The following is a 13,816-nucleotide window of genomic DNA, read 5'->3' as shown; positions in this document are numbered from 1 at the left end:
ATTTAATATTTTTTAAAGTTATTTTTATAGTTTGTTAATATTATTTAATATGGATTTAAACATTTGAATTATCTTCCCGTTACAAGGTAAATTCTCATTGGGATAAATGTTTTGTTTGGAAAAAGATTATAACCATGAAATCTGCTTTTTTCATTCTGTTTTAAAGCTGGAAGTTCATACAGAAGCTCTAGCTGCTGAAGCATCTAAAGACAGGAAACTACGTGAACAAAGTGAGCACTATTCTAAGCAACTGGAAAATGAATTGGAGGGACTGAAGGTATCTTTTGACTTCACATTTATGAAGCTTAATTAATTTTCTTCTCTTTAGGCTTGTTAGGAGTGTTAGCTTATACACTGTATTCGGTGTGCAGTGAAAACTAGTCATTCTTCAAACCTAGTATTCATAATTCTCGTTCTTACCAGTAGGAAGCTGATACTGATTTCTTAATTATGCTGAAGAAAATGGAGGATATGTTTAGTGGGAAACATGAATCTATCAGGAAGGAGTTAGAATGTTTATGAAGGACTGCCTGCCTACCCAAGATGTACTGGTAATCTGCATGGGAGTCATGGTTAGATATCCAGAACCTCTCTGTATCTCATAAACGACTCAGGAGAAGCTCAGGGGTAGCTTTGCAGACACTTGTGTTTGTTAGGATAAGATGATAATGATCATAGTCTTATCTCAGCAGAAGGTGCTTTGCAAGGGAAATCCTTGAGCCGTTCTGGAGTCAGACTACCTATTCTTAACTTCTTGCTTCACCAGTCACTAGCTGTGTAACATGTAATATTGGACAGAACGTTATGGGGCCGGGCACAGTGGCTCATGTCTGTAATCCCAGCATTTTGGGAGGCCGGGATGGGCGGATCACCTCAGGTCAGGAGTTTGAGACCAGCCTAACTAACATGACGAAACCCCATCTCTACTAAAAATACAAAATTAGCCATGCGTGGTGGTGCACGCCTGTAATCCCAGCTACTCAGGAGGCCAAGGCAGAAGAATTGCTTGAACCCGGGAGGTGGAGGTTGCAGTGAGCCTAGATTGCACCATTGCACTGCAACCTGGACAACAAGAGTGAAACTCTGTCTTAAGCAAAACATAACAACGTTTAACCTCATTATATTTTAATTTTCTCATCTATAAAACTACTTCATGTCAAGAGTGCATACGTACATTTGTAAGCTGACACATTATAAGTGTTCAGTAACTGTTAGTGTAATAATGGTATCATGTATATTACAATGAGTGAATTAAGATCAAATTGACATGATATTTTTACCATACTAAATAATAGTCTGAATGTGGTATCTGCCTTTTATCTTTTTTGACTCCAAACTTTTTCCATCCTGTTTCCTCTGCTATACCTGTCAGGCCCCATTTCACCTACTTCTTTTAGGACCATGCTTAGTCTACTGTCCAATTATCCATAAATGTAAGAATCATACTCCTTAAAATCTACATACTCCTGTACTGCTTCTTGGAATTCTGTTAATACCTGTAGCTTAGCTCTTACTGTAATTATTTATTTGCAAATCTGTATATTTCCAGCTAAACTGTGACCTAGCTTATTGAAAATACAGACAGGTATATTGTTAATTTGGCCCTGGCAAAGGACCATATATTTAATACTTGTTTAATAAACCTGTTAAGTTAATGAATGAATCATGTGGTAGAATTGGTCAGAACTTACTTTTTCTCTGACAATTGAATTTCAGTGGTTGCAAGTCAAATTCCTTTGCTATAAATGGAAATATAAACTCTTGATTTTATTCTTGTTTTTGTTTTGGGAGTTTGTTTAGTTCATCATGAATTCGTAGTCCTGGTTACCTTTATGAAGTAGAGATGTGTCTTCTATATACACCTGTACCTCTAGAGCAGGATTAGTATATAGAAGTAATTACATCACCATCCCAGATACTTTTCAGTCAGGGCCTGCTTTGTTTCCAGCACTATTCTAGGAGCTTTGGGTGGTAAGAATAATAAAGTACAAACTAGAATCTTAGGCATTATTTTTATTTGAGAAAATTGAGGGTCAGAAGAGTTAAATATTTTATAGTCATAAGTGATAGAGTACAATGTAAACCCAGGTTTTCTAACTTTCATTCACATATTTTATCTAATAGTTTGCTTTTTATTTTTTTCTACAATAAACATTACTGCATTGGAAACTGTATCATGTTTACCTACTTGCCAAACACATCTCTGTGTCGTCTATAAATTTGAGATAATATAACACCTACTAGTTAATGCATTTAACATGTATAGGCCAGAACCTGGCACATAGTAAAGGGTTAAAACATATTTTGGCTGTTTTAAAGATAGTAGGAATCTTCACTTCATTGAGAATACTTTTGACAGACTTAAAGAGAGAAATAGCCCTACAAAAAGAGTTAAAGACTTCAATATCTCACTTCCAATAATGAATAGAACATACACACACAAGGTCAATAAGGATATTGAGGTCGTGAACACCACTATAACCAACTAGACCTAACAGATACAGAGTCAGCCCTTCATATCCATGAGTTCTGTATTCGTGGATTCAACCAACCATGGATCAAAAATATTTGGAGGAAGAAAATTAGATGGGTGCATTTGTATTGAACAGGTACAGATGATTTTTCCTGTCATTATTCCAAAGGTAAAAACTGCTTATATGGCATTTATATCACATTAGGTATTGTAAGTACAGATCGTGACATTTTAATCAGCCACAGACTGCATATACAACAATGGTCCCTTAAGATTATAACGGAGTTGGAAAAATTCCTGTCACCTAGTAATGTCTTGATGATCTTGAACCTGTGTAAACCCTATATTAATGTGTGTGTTTGTGTCTTAATTTTTAACAAAAACGTTTCAAAAGTAAAACAAAAATTTTACCAATGAAAAACACTTATAGAAAATGGATATAAAGAAAGATAGCTGGGTGCGGTGGCTCACGCCTGTAATCCCAGCACTTTGGGAGGCTGAGGTAGGTGGATCACTTGAGGCCAGGAGTTCAAGACCAGCCTGGCCAACATGGTGAAACCACGTCTCTACTAAAAATACAAAAATAAACTGAGCGTGGTGGCACACGCCTGTAATCCCAGCTACTCTGGTGGCTGAGGCATGAGCTTTGCCTGGACCTGGGAGGTGGAGATTGCAGTAAGCTGAGATTGTGCCACTGCACTCCAGCCTGGGTGACAAGAGTGAGACTCTGTCTCAAAAAAAAAAGAGAAAAAGAAAAAGATACATTTTTGTACATCTGTACAATGTGTTTGTGTTTTAAGTGTTACTACAGAAGAGTTCAGAAAGTTTTAAAATAGTAAATAGCTTATAAAGGTGCAGTAAGCCAAGTTTATTATTGGATAAATAAAATGTTAAAAATAGTGTAGCCTAAGTATAAAGTGTTTATCAGGTCTCCAGTAGTGTACAGTAATGTCCTAGGCCTTCACGTTCACTCACCAGTCACTAACTCATCCATGCCAACTTCCAGTCCTGTAAGCTCCGTTCATAATACTTTACATGACATACCAGTTTTTATTTTTATACCATACTTTTGTGCCATATTTATACGCAACGTATCATTTTTTGTCTTTTATATCATATTTTTACTGTATCTTTTCTATATTTAGAGACACAAGTATTTACTATTGTGTTACAGTTCCCTGCGGTATTCAGGACAGTACCATACTGTACAGGATTGTAACCTAGGAGCAACAGGCTATACCCTATAGCCTAGGTGTATAGGAGACTGTGCCATCTAGGTTTGTGGAAGTACAATTTATGTTCACACAAGGACAAAATCTCATTAGAGATGCATTTCTCAGAACATATCCCTGTCATTTAGCAATATGTGACTGTAATCTAGAGGTGATTTAAAGTTTATGGGAGGATGTGTGTAGGTTGTATGCAAACACTGTACCATTTTATATATGAGACTTGAGCATCCATGGATTTTAGGTATTCAAGTAGGGTCCTGGAACCAGTGCCCTATGGATACTGAGGGACAACCATGTATAGAACTTTTCACCCAACAACAGCAAAATGTACATTCTTTTAAAGTACACATGGCAGATTCTCCAGGATAGACCATACATTAGGCCAAAAAACATCTTAGTAAATGGAAGAAGATTGAAGTCGTATAAGGTATCATCTCCAACTACAATGAAATGGAGCTAGAAATCAATTACAGGAAAAGAAAAAACCTGGAGTGTTCAAAAATATGTGGAAATTAGTGAACACACTCTTAAGCAACCATAGGTCAAAGAATAAATCACCAGGGAAATTAGAAAATACATGAATGAAAATGAAAATACAATACACCAGAACTTACAGGATGCCATAAAGGCAGTGCTGAAGAGAGAAATTTATAGCTATAAATGCCTGTATTAAAAGGAAGGACTAAAAGGGAAGAAAGTAAAAATCAGTAACCTTGCTTTATACCTTAAGGTACTAGAAAAAGAAGAGCAAACTGAATCCAAAGATAGCAGAAGAAATGAAATAATAAAGATTAGGGCACAGCTAAATAAAATAAAGACTAGAAAATAATAGAATCAATAAAATGAAAAGTTAGTTGGTTAGAAGTCAACAAAATTGGCAAACCTTTAATTAGACTGACCCCTTCCCAATAAAAAGAGCTAAAGAGGGAGAGACATTGCAAATCACTAAAATCAGAAGTATAAGGGAAAATTTTATTACTTACCAACAGAAAACAAAAGAATTATAACAGGAACAACTGTATGCCAACAGAGTAGATAACTAGATGAAATGAACAAATTCTTAGAAGGATACAAACAACCCAGTATGACTCATGGCAAAATAGAAAATCTCTGCAGACCTGTAACAAGTAAAGACATTGAATCAGTAATCAAAAACCTTCTGACGGACCCTCACGCACTCCACAACCCCATTCCAGCGGCTTATTAAAAAAAGACAGTCAACCTTCTGATAAAGAAGAGTCCAGGACCACACCAGTTCACTGATGAATTGAACCAAACACTTAAAGAAAAATTAACACCAATCCTTCTCAAACTCTTTTTTGAGAAGGCACCTGTAGTCCCAGCTACTCCGGGGGCCAAGGCAGGAGGATCACCTGAGACTTCGGAGGTCGAGACTATAGTGAGCCATGATCAGGCCACTGCACTCCAGCCTGGGTGACAGAGTGAGAACCTGTTTCAAAAAGAAAGGTACTTGAGACTTGAACTTAAAATAAATTCACCCAAGTTGCAGGCTGCAAGATCAACACACAGCAATCAGTTGTGTTTCTATAAGCCAGCAACGAACAATCTGCAAAGAATGTTAAGAAAGCAATTCCACTTAACAATTGCGTCTGAAAGAATAAAATACCTTGAAACAAATTTAACCAACTAAAAATGACAAAACATTGCGGAAAGGAATTAAAGAAAATCTAAATAAATTGAAAGACATCTCTTGTTTATGACTAGGGGAATTTAATATTGTTAAGATGCAGTACCTAAAGTTATGTACAGCTTCAACTCAGTCCCTATCAAAATTCAGAGTCTTTTTTGCAGAAATAAAAAGCTGATCCTCAAATTCATATGGAATTGCAAAGGACCTGGACAGCCAAAACTATCATAAAAAAATGGACAAAGTTGGAGGATTCATACTTCAGAACTTATTGCAAAGTTACAGTAATCAAAACAATGTGGTACTGTCATATACATAAAACTCTCTGCACAGTAAAAATTTTACCTTTTAAAGTATTTTCAGCAACCATGTAACCAGTTTATCATGTATCCCTTAATTTTTATCTTGTTTCTTTTTAAAATTGTAGAAGATTTGTTGGTTTTTCTCAGTGTTTCTTCTGTCGCTTCAAAGCTTGGCTTGTCCTCCTCTCAGAGTTTTGATAAGTATTTAATTCTGCTTTCTTTTGGATGTTTGTTGGGTCTAAAAATAATTAACTGTTTAATCTGTTTGGAGTTTGTTTTGCTAAATGGTATGACATGAAATTCATTTTTGTTATTTTATTGCTAGCTGGTGATTCCAATGTCATTTATTAATCATTACCTTACCTAGTGACTGAAGATGTCTCATATATTGAATTAAATTATTTTGGGAAGCAAATCTGTCACAGTGATACTTTAGTAAAGAGTTATAGTATGTTTTAATATTTTAAAAGTGTATTTTCCCACTCACCCCTTGGTAATTTCTTTGACATTTTTATTTTTACCAGTTTATTCTTATCCACGGAGTAGAAACATGTCTCCGTGCCCTTCTATCCCCACATTTATAAAGAACTTTTAATTAGAATTATGTGGAAGATAACATGAAAAATATTGAATACATGTCCATTTAATCTTCCCTTTTAAATAGTTGGTTTCAATACTTTTAGGTTTTTTTCATATAAATCAGAAATTTCTCACTGTTATTCTTCAGTTAACAATGAAATTTTTGTTGTTTATTGCTTATTTTAATATCTGGAAGTATTGATTTGTGTTTATCTTATATGCTATTGCTTTACTCTGTCAATTCTAACACATTTCACTAGATTTATTTGTGTTTTCTAGGTGAACAATTAAATAGAAATGATAAAGATGTTATTTTTCTTTACAATATTCATATTTTTAACTATTTTACATGTTGGTGAGAGAGACTGTTTTACATGTTGGTCTGAAATGAATGTTGCATAAGAGTGATAATGGAAGACATCCTTTTTGTTGATGTTTCTGAATTTACTCAGTGTATCTCTAATGGCTCACCATAAATAGTATTTCGATAGCTCAAAATGGATACTTTTAAATTAAAATAATTACTGTATTATTTTTTATGTGATAGTTTTATTGTGGGACTTAGGGTAGTATTTGGAATTATTACTGGATTTTATAAAATGCTAGTAGGGGTACATTCTGAGATTATCATTTGGATTTTAAAATTTAGTCTATTAAAATAATTCATTTTATGACACAGTTATTAATAAGTTGGCTGACATTAAATTATCTTCAGTGCCTGCAGTAAAACCTATTATTTCTTGGTAGGTTTTTCTTTTTTACAGATGGGTTAATATCATTTTCATAGCGATGCTTAAGAGCAAGAATCTGCCTTGCTCTGGTTCTTCTCAAGTTAAGCAGACTTTTGCATGTTAGGCTGCCTAATAAACCATTGGACAATCTGGATCTGGCACACGAAAAATATTTTTTTGATGAAAGGTTAATATTGCACTGGACAAACCAGGGCTATTTCTCTGGCCCACATCACTTCCTTTGCTCTTTTTAAATTATATACTTCAAATATGAAGGGGTCAGGGTATTTTTCCTTCTACTTTAAGTCAACTACGCTTACCAGTTTTATTGCCCTTATGACTGACTTCAAAAAAGAATACACTGACCTCTAGATCTTGATTCTTTGTTGTCCCTAAACTTAAGTGCATAGGTTCTTTTAGTTTTAAAAGTTTTATTGCAACTGGGGAGACAGATAAGATATAACAAATTAATGACCTTTGGAAAATTACAAAGCTTAGGAAATCTTACAGTCATAATCTGTAGTCTGTATGTTTCTGTTTACCCTTTAGGCAGTACCTGGAAGAATCTTTGGACTTTACATTTTCTTTTCTTTCTTATTACTGAGAGGATATTTCAGCCTTATTTCTAAAAAGGTAGACTTCAACCCAATTTCTTCTCCTTCTTAATCATATCTGAAAGTGAAGAGACCTACCTTTTTTTTTTTTTCTAGTGTAGATATGAAGGAGATGTTAGTTTAGACCTTTGCCATTTCTCACAGGACTGTTGCAAAAGGTTTCTGTCTTTATTTTTGTACATTCTACTCTACCATTCCTTTGCCCATTTTAATTTTTTTAAGACGCAGATGTCCTTAAAACTTTTTATCAGTTCCTCATCAGATTTAGGATGCAGTTAGATTTTTCTCTCACTCTATATACCAACAATAATTCTAAATAAATTAGAAATTTAAATGTAAAGCAAGAAATCATGTAAGTCCCGGCTAAAAATTTGACTAAATATGTAATCTGTGTGTGAAGAAAACTTAAAAGTAGCAGCAAAGACAGACTATTAAGGAATGTAAACTGAGGAAAATATTTGCAATATATGGCAGACAAAAAGGTAGTAGACTTTATATAGAATTTTATTTTTGTTAAGATGTACAAAAATGCAGTTACATGAATACTCATTTATATTACAGAAAGAAGTTATTTAATATTTTATTATTCTTGTAGATGCACTAATCTTTAGTTATTACTTCTATAGCAAAAACAAATTAGTTACTCACCAGGAATATGCAGCATAGAACATCAGCAAGAGATAACCAAACTAAAGACTGATTTGGAAAAGAAAAGTGTCTTTTATGAAGAAGAATTATCTAAAAGAGAAGGAATACATGCAAATGAAATAAAAAATCTTAAGAAAGAACTGCATGATTCAGAAGGTCAGCAACTTGCTCTCAACAAAGAAATTATGATTTTAAAAGACAAATTGGAAAAAACCAGGAGAGAAAGGTAAGAATCACATTATTTACTATACAGTAAATACTTATTGAGTACCTGTTTTGTGTCAAGTATTGGAGATACATAGACAATAAACATATCTTAGACCTAAAGGAGACCAAAATCAGGATTGGCAAATAGTAAATTATAATATAGCATGATAGAAAAGCGAATGGGATGATAACTATAGGAGCACATATAGGGAAGGCACAAAAGATAACTTTGGTACATCTAGGCTTTCTGAACAAAATTACTTCTAGCTTGGCATGATGGCACACACACACATACCTGTAATCTGAGTTACTTAAGAGGCTGAGGCAGGAGGCTTACTTGAGCCCAGAAGTTCAAGCCCAGCCTAGGCAACGTAGTAATACCGTATCTCTATCAGGAAAGAAAAAGAAAAAAAAAAATGATAAACTTTGAAGCTGAGATATAATTAGTGAGAAAGAAGTAGCTAGGGAGGAGTGTCCAGGGAGGATGTGCTAAGATCTAAAGGAAAAGGAGGACTTGCCACATTCAGAAAATGAAAGATGTTTACTATGACTGAAACATAAATAGATGGGAGTGGTGAGAAATAAAGCTGGAAAGTAAAATAGACGCAAAGTCATAACAGAGTACAAGGCATTTGCACATTATCCTCAGGCCATTAAAGGAAGGTGACATGATTATATTTACATTTTTGAATGACCACTCTTGCTACTGTGTGGAGAGTGAAGTGGGAGGAACAGTCTGAAGGTACAAATCCAGGTTGGAGAGATGAGGTGTGGGCCTCAGGTGGTGATAGTGAAGATAGAAGTGGATGGATTCCATCTACTGAGAAGATAGAACCTGGAGAACATAATAAGCAGCTGTGAGAAATGAGGGAGCAGAAGAAATTGTCAGTTATACTCAGCTTTCTGGATTTCAGGAAACTGAATATATGTTGCTGTCATTCTCAGCTTATATTGGAAGCCCGAGATGATTCAGTTTGTTGCATTTATTCATTCAGTAATATTTTTTAATCTACCATGTGTGACACGCTGTTGTAGGGACTGGTACAAAAAGACAATGACAATGAAAAGAAATTCCTGTCCCATAGAACTTTCTATAAGTAAAACATAGAATGTATCAGATAATGATAAATGCTAAGAACAAAAAATTAACAGGGAATAGGGTCTATGAAGCATTCGGGGGAGGATTAAATTATATAAATACAGGATGGCCAGGAAAAACGATACTGAGAAGGTGATTGATTTCTCAGTTAAAGACTAAAAAAAGGTATTTATACAGATGTATGAGAAGAGCATTCTACATGGAGAAGAGTAAGTTTTTTTACAAAATAGTGAGGAGGCCAGTGTGCCTCAAGTAGAATAAAGGGAGAAGAATAGTAGAGACAAGTGAGAGAGGCAACAGGGGCCACATCATGTAAAGCCTTGAAAGTCATGTTTAGTGGATGCATAGTTTCTTATTCTGAGTAAAACTATTGCAGGGAATTACAGTCATGCATCGCTTAACACCAGGGATATTTTCTGGGAAAGGTATTGTGATGTGATTATATATAAGATTTTTTTTTTAAAAAGGGTACACCTATATAAGGCACTTACCATAAATGAAGCTTACAGGACTGGAAGTTGCTCTGGGTCAGTCACAACTACAAGGTCTTCAGGGACAGTTACACACATGGAATTGTCATTTCCTATAACAACAATGCCTTCTTCGGGAATACTTCCTGAAGGACCTGCCTGAGGCTGTTTTGCAGTTAACTTTAAAAAATATATATGAAGTAGAAGCTGTATACTCTAATGATAAGAAGTATAATATAGTAAATATATAAACCAGTAACATAGTCATTTATTATTAAGTATTATGTACTATACATAATTGTATGTGCTATACTTTTATACTGCCAGCAGCGCAGGTTTGTTTACACCGACATCACCACATACACGTGAGTAATGCTTTACGTTAGTACTTTAAGACAGTTACAGTATCACTAAGTAATAGGAATTTTTCAATACCACATAGTGTTCCCATAAGATTATAATAAAGTTGAAAAATTTACACAGTTATGGACTAATACATTATGGACTAATGGCAGTCCATAGTTGATCAAAATGTCATTATGCATTACATGACTATATTGTAGAATTCTGAGCAGAAAAGCGACGACTGATTTGTGTTTTAACAGGATCACTCTGAATAATAGGTTAAGAGTAGTCTGAATTAGGTAAGAGCAAAAGCAATGAGACCACTTAGAAGACGACTGAAGTAATCCAAGCAGATGACAGTGGCTTTGGCCTAGGGTAGTGGCAAAAGGGATAAGAAGGGTTTGAATTTTAATGATCTTTAAAGGTAAAGATAGCAATGTATTGGTGGACTAGATATGATATGAGGGAGAAAAAGGAAGACTCAAGAATGATACTAAGGTTTTTGGTCCAAGTGGTTGGAAGAATATATTACTAGAAAGGACGACTACAGGAGAGGCAAGTTTGGGATTGGGAGTATTATCAAGGGCACATTTTTCCCCCAACAAGACTCTTTCATAAACAGAAAGAGCTCATTTTAAGCAGTTACAGTTGAGATGCTTATTAGACATTCAGTTGGAGATGTCAAATAGGCTGATGTATAGACCAGCCTGGATTTGGGGGAGGGAGGTAAAATCCTGAGAATATTATCACTTCCATGGCATTTAAAGCTCTAAGACCGTATGAAAACACTTAGTGAATGGGTATAGATAGAAAAAAATTTCCTAGCACTGAGCCTTGGGGTACTCCAATTTTTAGAAGTTGAGAGACGAGGAGGAACCAGCAAAGTGGATAGAGAAAGGGCAGTGAGAATGACAGGAGAATAACAGGCAAATTTAGTGTCCTCATGTTGGCAGCAGCAAATCCATATGCATTTGCAGCAACCTCAGTTCTTGCCTCCTCAGAATAAAGAATTAGACCAAGGGGCATAAGACAGAGGGAGAGACCGAGGCAAGTTTTAGAGTAGGAGTGAAAGTTTGTTAAAAAGCTTTAGAACAGGAATAAAAGGAAGCAAAGTACACTTGGAATTGTGCCAAGTGGGTGACTTGAGAGATTCAAGTGCATGGTTTCACCTTTGACTTGGTGTTTAACCTTTGACTTGGCATGCTTCTGTGGAGTTGCATCCCTTCTCTGATTCTTCCCTTGGGGTGGGCTGTCCGCATGCACAGTGACCTGCCAGCACTTGGGAGGGGCTACATGCACAGTGTGTTTACTGAAGTTGTACACGTGCTCACTTGAGGCATTCTTCCCTTGCCAGTCTAGTGCTCCTAGAAGAAGGTCATATGCCACCATTTAAACTCCACCATTTTTTCTCTTAGTGTATATGCTTGAGCCCACTTGCCTAACTCCTGAATCTTATTGGGAAGCTGCTGATCACGTTTCAGGTGTTTCTATCTAGTGGGAGACTGTCTTTTCCTGTCACCAGGTGTGATCAATTATTATTTTAGAGACAGTTTAACAATCACCTGGCCATCACCTGATGTGGCCATTCCTGGTTGGGGGTGTAGGGGCAGGGGGTCCCTCCTGTCCTGCTTATGTCTGCCTGACTGCCTACTGTAACAGCGGAAACCAAGTGAAGAAAGCACATAAAGTCTGTCAGCATGTCAAATAAAATGAGTTCTGAATCAAGTGAGATAAGGACTAAATAATGACATTTGAGTTTAGCAATATGAAGGTCATTGGTGACTTTGATAAGAACAATTTTAGTGGAAAAGCAGAGGCAAAGACCCCACAGTAGGATTAAAAGAGACTGGAAGGAGAGCACTTGGAGACAGAACATAGAAGTAAAACTATTGTTACTTGGAGTTATCACACAAACAAGCAGTGAAATCAGGTAATAGCTAGAGGAGAAATTATCTCAGAGAAGATATTTTGCTCTTTGTTTTTGTGTATGTGGTTTTCTTTTTAAGATGGAAGAAATAACAGCATGATTGTAATCTGATAGAAATTGTCTCATAGATGATTGGAAGAGAGAGGAGAAGAGGAAAGTACTAGAGAAAAGTACTTGAGTACTTCAGGATGTTCATAATGAAGGGATTGGCCTTACTCAATCTGTTTTGTTTTGTTTTGTTTTACCTATCAGAAGAGAAAGTAGAGTATATTGATGTAGATGGGGTGGTGGGAATTTGTGTTGAGCTCTCTTGTTGAGTTGGGCATATTGAACTTGCAGTGCTTGGAAGATGTCTTTGTGGAGATGTCAAGTCAGCAGTTTGAAGGCCACAAAAGCTTCAAATGTAGATTCAGAGATCATCAGCTGAATACATAAATAAAACCAACTAGTGTCATTGATGAGATACCTCAGGCAGCATGTGTAGAGAGGAAGAGACAGCACCTCTAAGACAGAATGCTGAGGAGCATTGGTATTTACAGGAAGGATAGAAGAGTCACAAAGGCAGCCGAAAAGAAGCCAGGAATGTAGACTAAAAACTAGTAGAGCATGGGATCCCTGAAGTCAAAGCCAGACAGCATGTCAAGAGGGCAAGAGTGGACAACACTGTCAAAAGTGGCCAGCAGGTTGGATGTAATCACAGTCAGGCCAGTGTTGAGTTTTGAGAGAGCTGTTTTCTTGAGATGGTGGAGGCAGAAGCCAGATTTTGGTGTGGTGGAGAGCAACTAAACCATGAAAAAGTGGTTACAGAAACTGTTTCAGGATGCTTACCAGTGAGTGGGAAGACAAGGATTTGGGAAATGAATTGTAACACAGGCTATGGGGAGAATTTGTTTATTTTTAATATGGAAGAGACTTAAGCTTGTTTAATGCTAACAGGAAACAGGAAAAAGAGCTTCTGTGTTAGGGAAGCTTCCTAAACATAACTAAATTTAACATCTGTCTATAGATAATAGTGAAGTGACACATTTGCTTGGAGATGGAGGTTAGTTTATTTTCCTTGAATTTGTCATTTAAATTATAATTTATCTTCAATAATGTTATGTAGGAGATTTTTAAGATTACACTTTTAAGATCAACCATTTCTTATATTCTTTGTTCACCTTAAAGCAATCATATATAATTACCCAGCCTGATCCACATGGAATTTCATTCATTGCTAACATCCTGTAGCATCCATCAAATTGCTGTAGATATAAGCCTGTTTGTCATATAACAATACAGTCTTCAAAAAACTTATTCCTTCCTGGGCACAGTGGCCCACGCCTGTAATCCCAGCACTTTGGGAGGCCAAGGCAGGCGGATCACCTGAGGTCAGGAGTTCGAGACCAGCCTGGCCAATATCGTAAAACCCCATCTCTACTAAAAATACAAAAATTAGCCAGGCACAGTGGCACGTGCCTGTAATCCCAGCTACTCGGGAGGCTGAGGCTAGAGAATCGCTGGAACCTGAGAGGCGGAGGTTGCAGTGAGCTGAGATCACG

General features: G+C 36.1%; 1 protein-coding gene across 11 annotated transcripts in view; it reads left to right on the top strand.

Moving 5' to 3' along the window:
* The window catches only part of CDC42BPA (CDC42 binding protein kinase alpha), a 328,744-nt gene that overhangs the window by 202,365 nt on the left and 112,563 nt on the right, over positions 1–13,816 (top strand). For all 11 annotated transcript variants that reach the window (XM_028826295.2, XM_077938812.1, XM_077938809.1 and 8 more), the window contains 2 exons: positions 167–277; positions 8,206–8,453. In XM_028826295.2, coding sequence (XP_028682128.1) covers positions 167–277; positions 8,206–8,453 — 359 coding nt within the window. The remainder of the gene's footprint in view (positions 1–166; positions 278–8,205; positions 8,454–13,816) is intronic.

The sequence above is a fragment of the Macaca mulatta genome, chromosome 1 (assembly GCF_049350105.2).
Source record: "Macaca mulatta isolate MMU2019108-1 chromosome 1, T2T-MMU8v2.0, whole genome shotgun sequence".
NCBI classification, from domain to species: domain Eukaryota; kingdom Metazoa; phylum Chordata; class Mammalia; order Primates; family Cercopithecidae; genus Macaca; species Macaca mulatta.
This window is presented reverse-complemented; position numbering and strand designations above follow the sequence as displayed.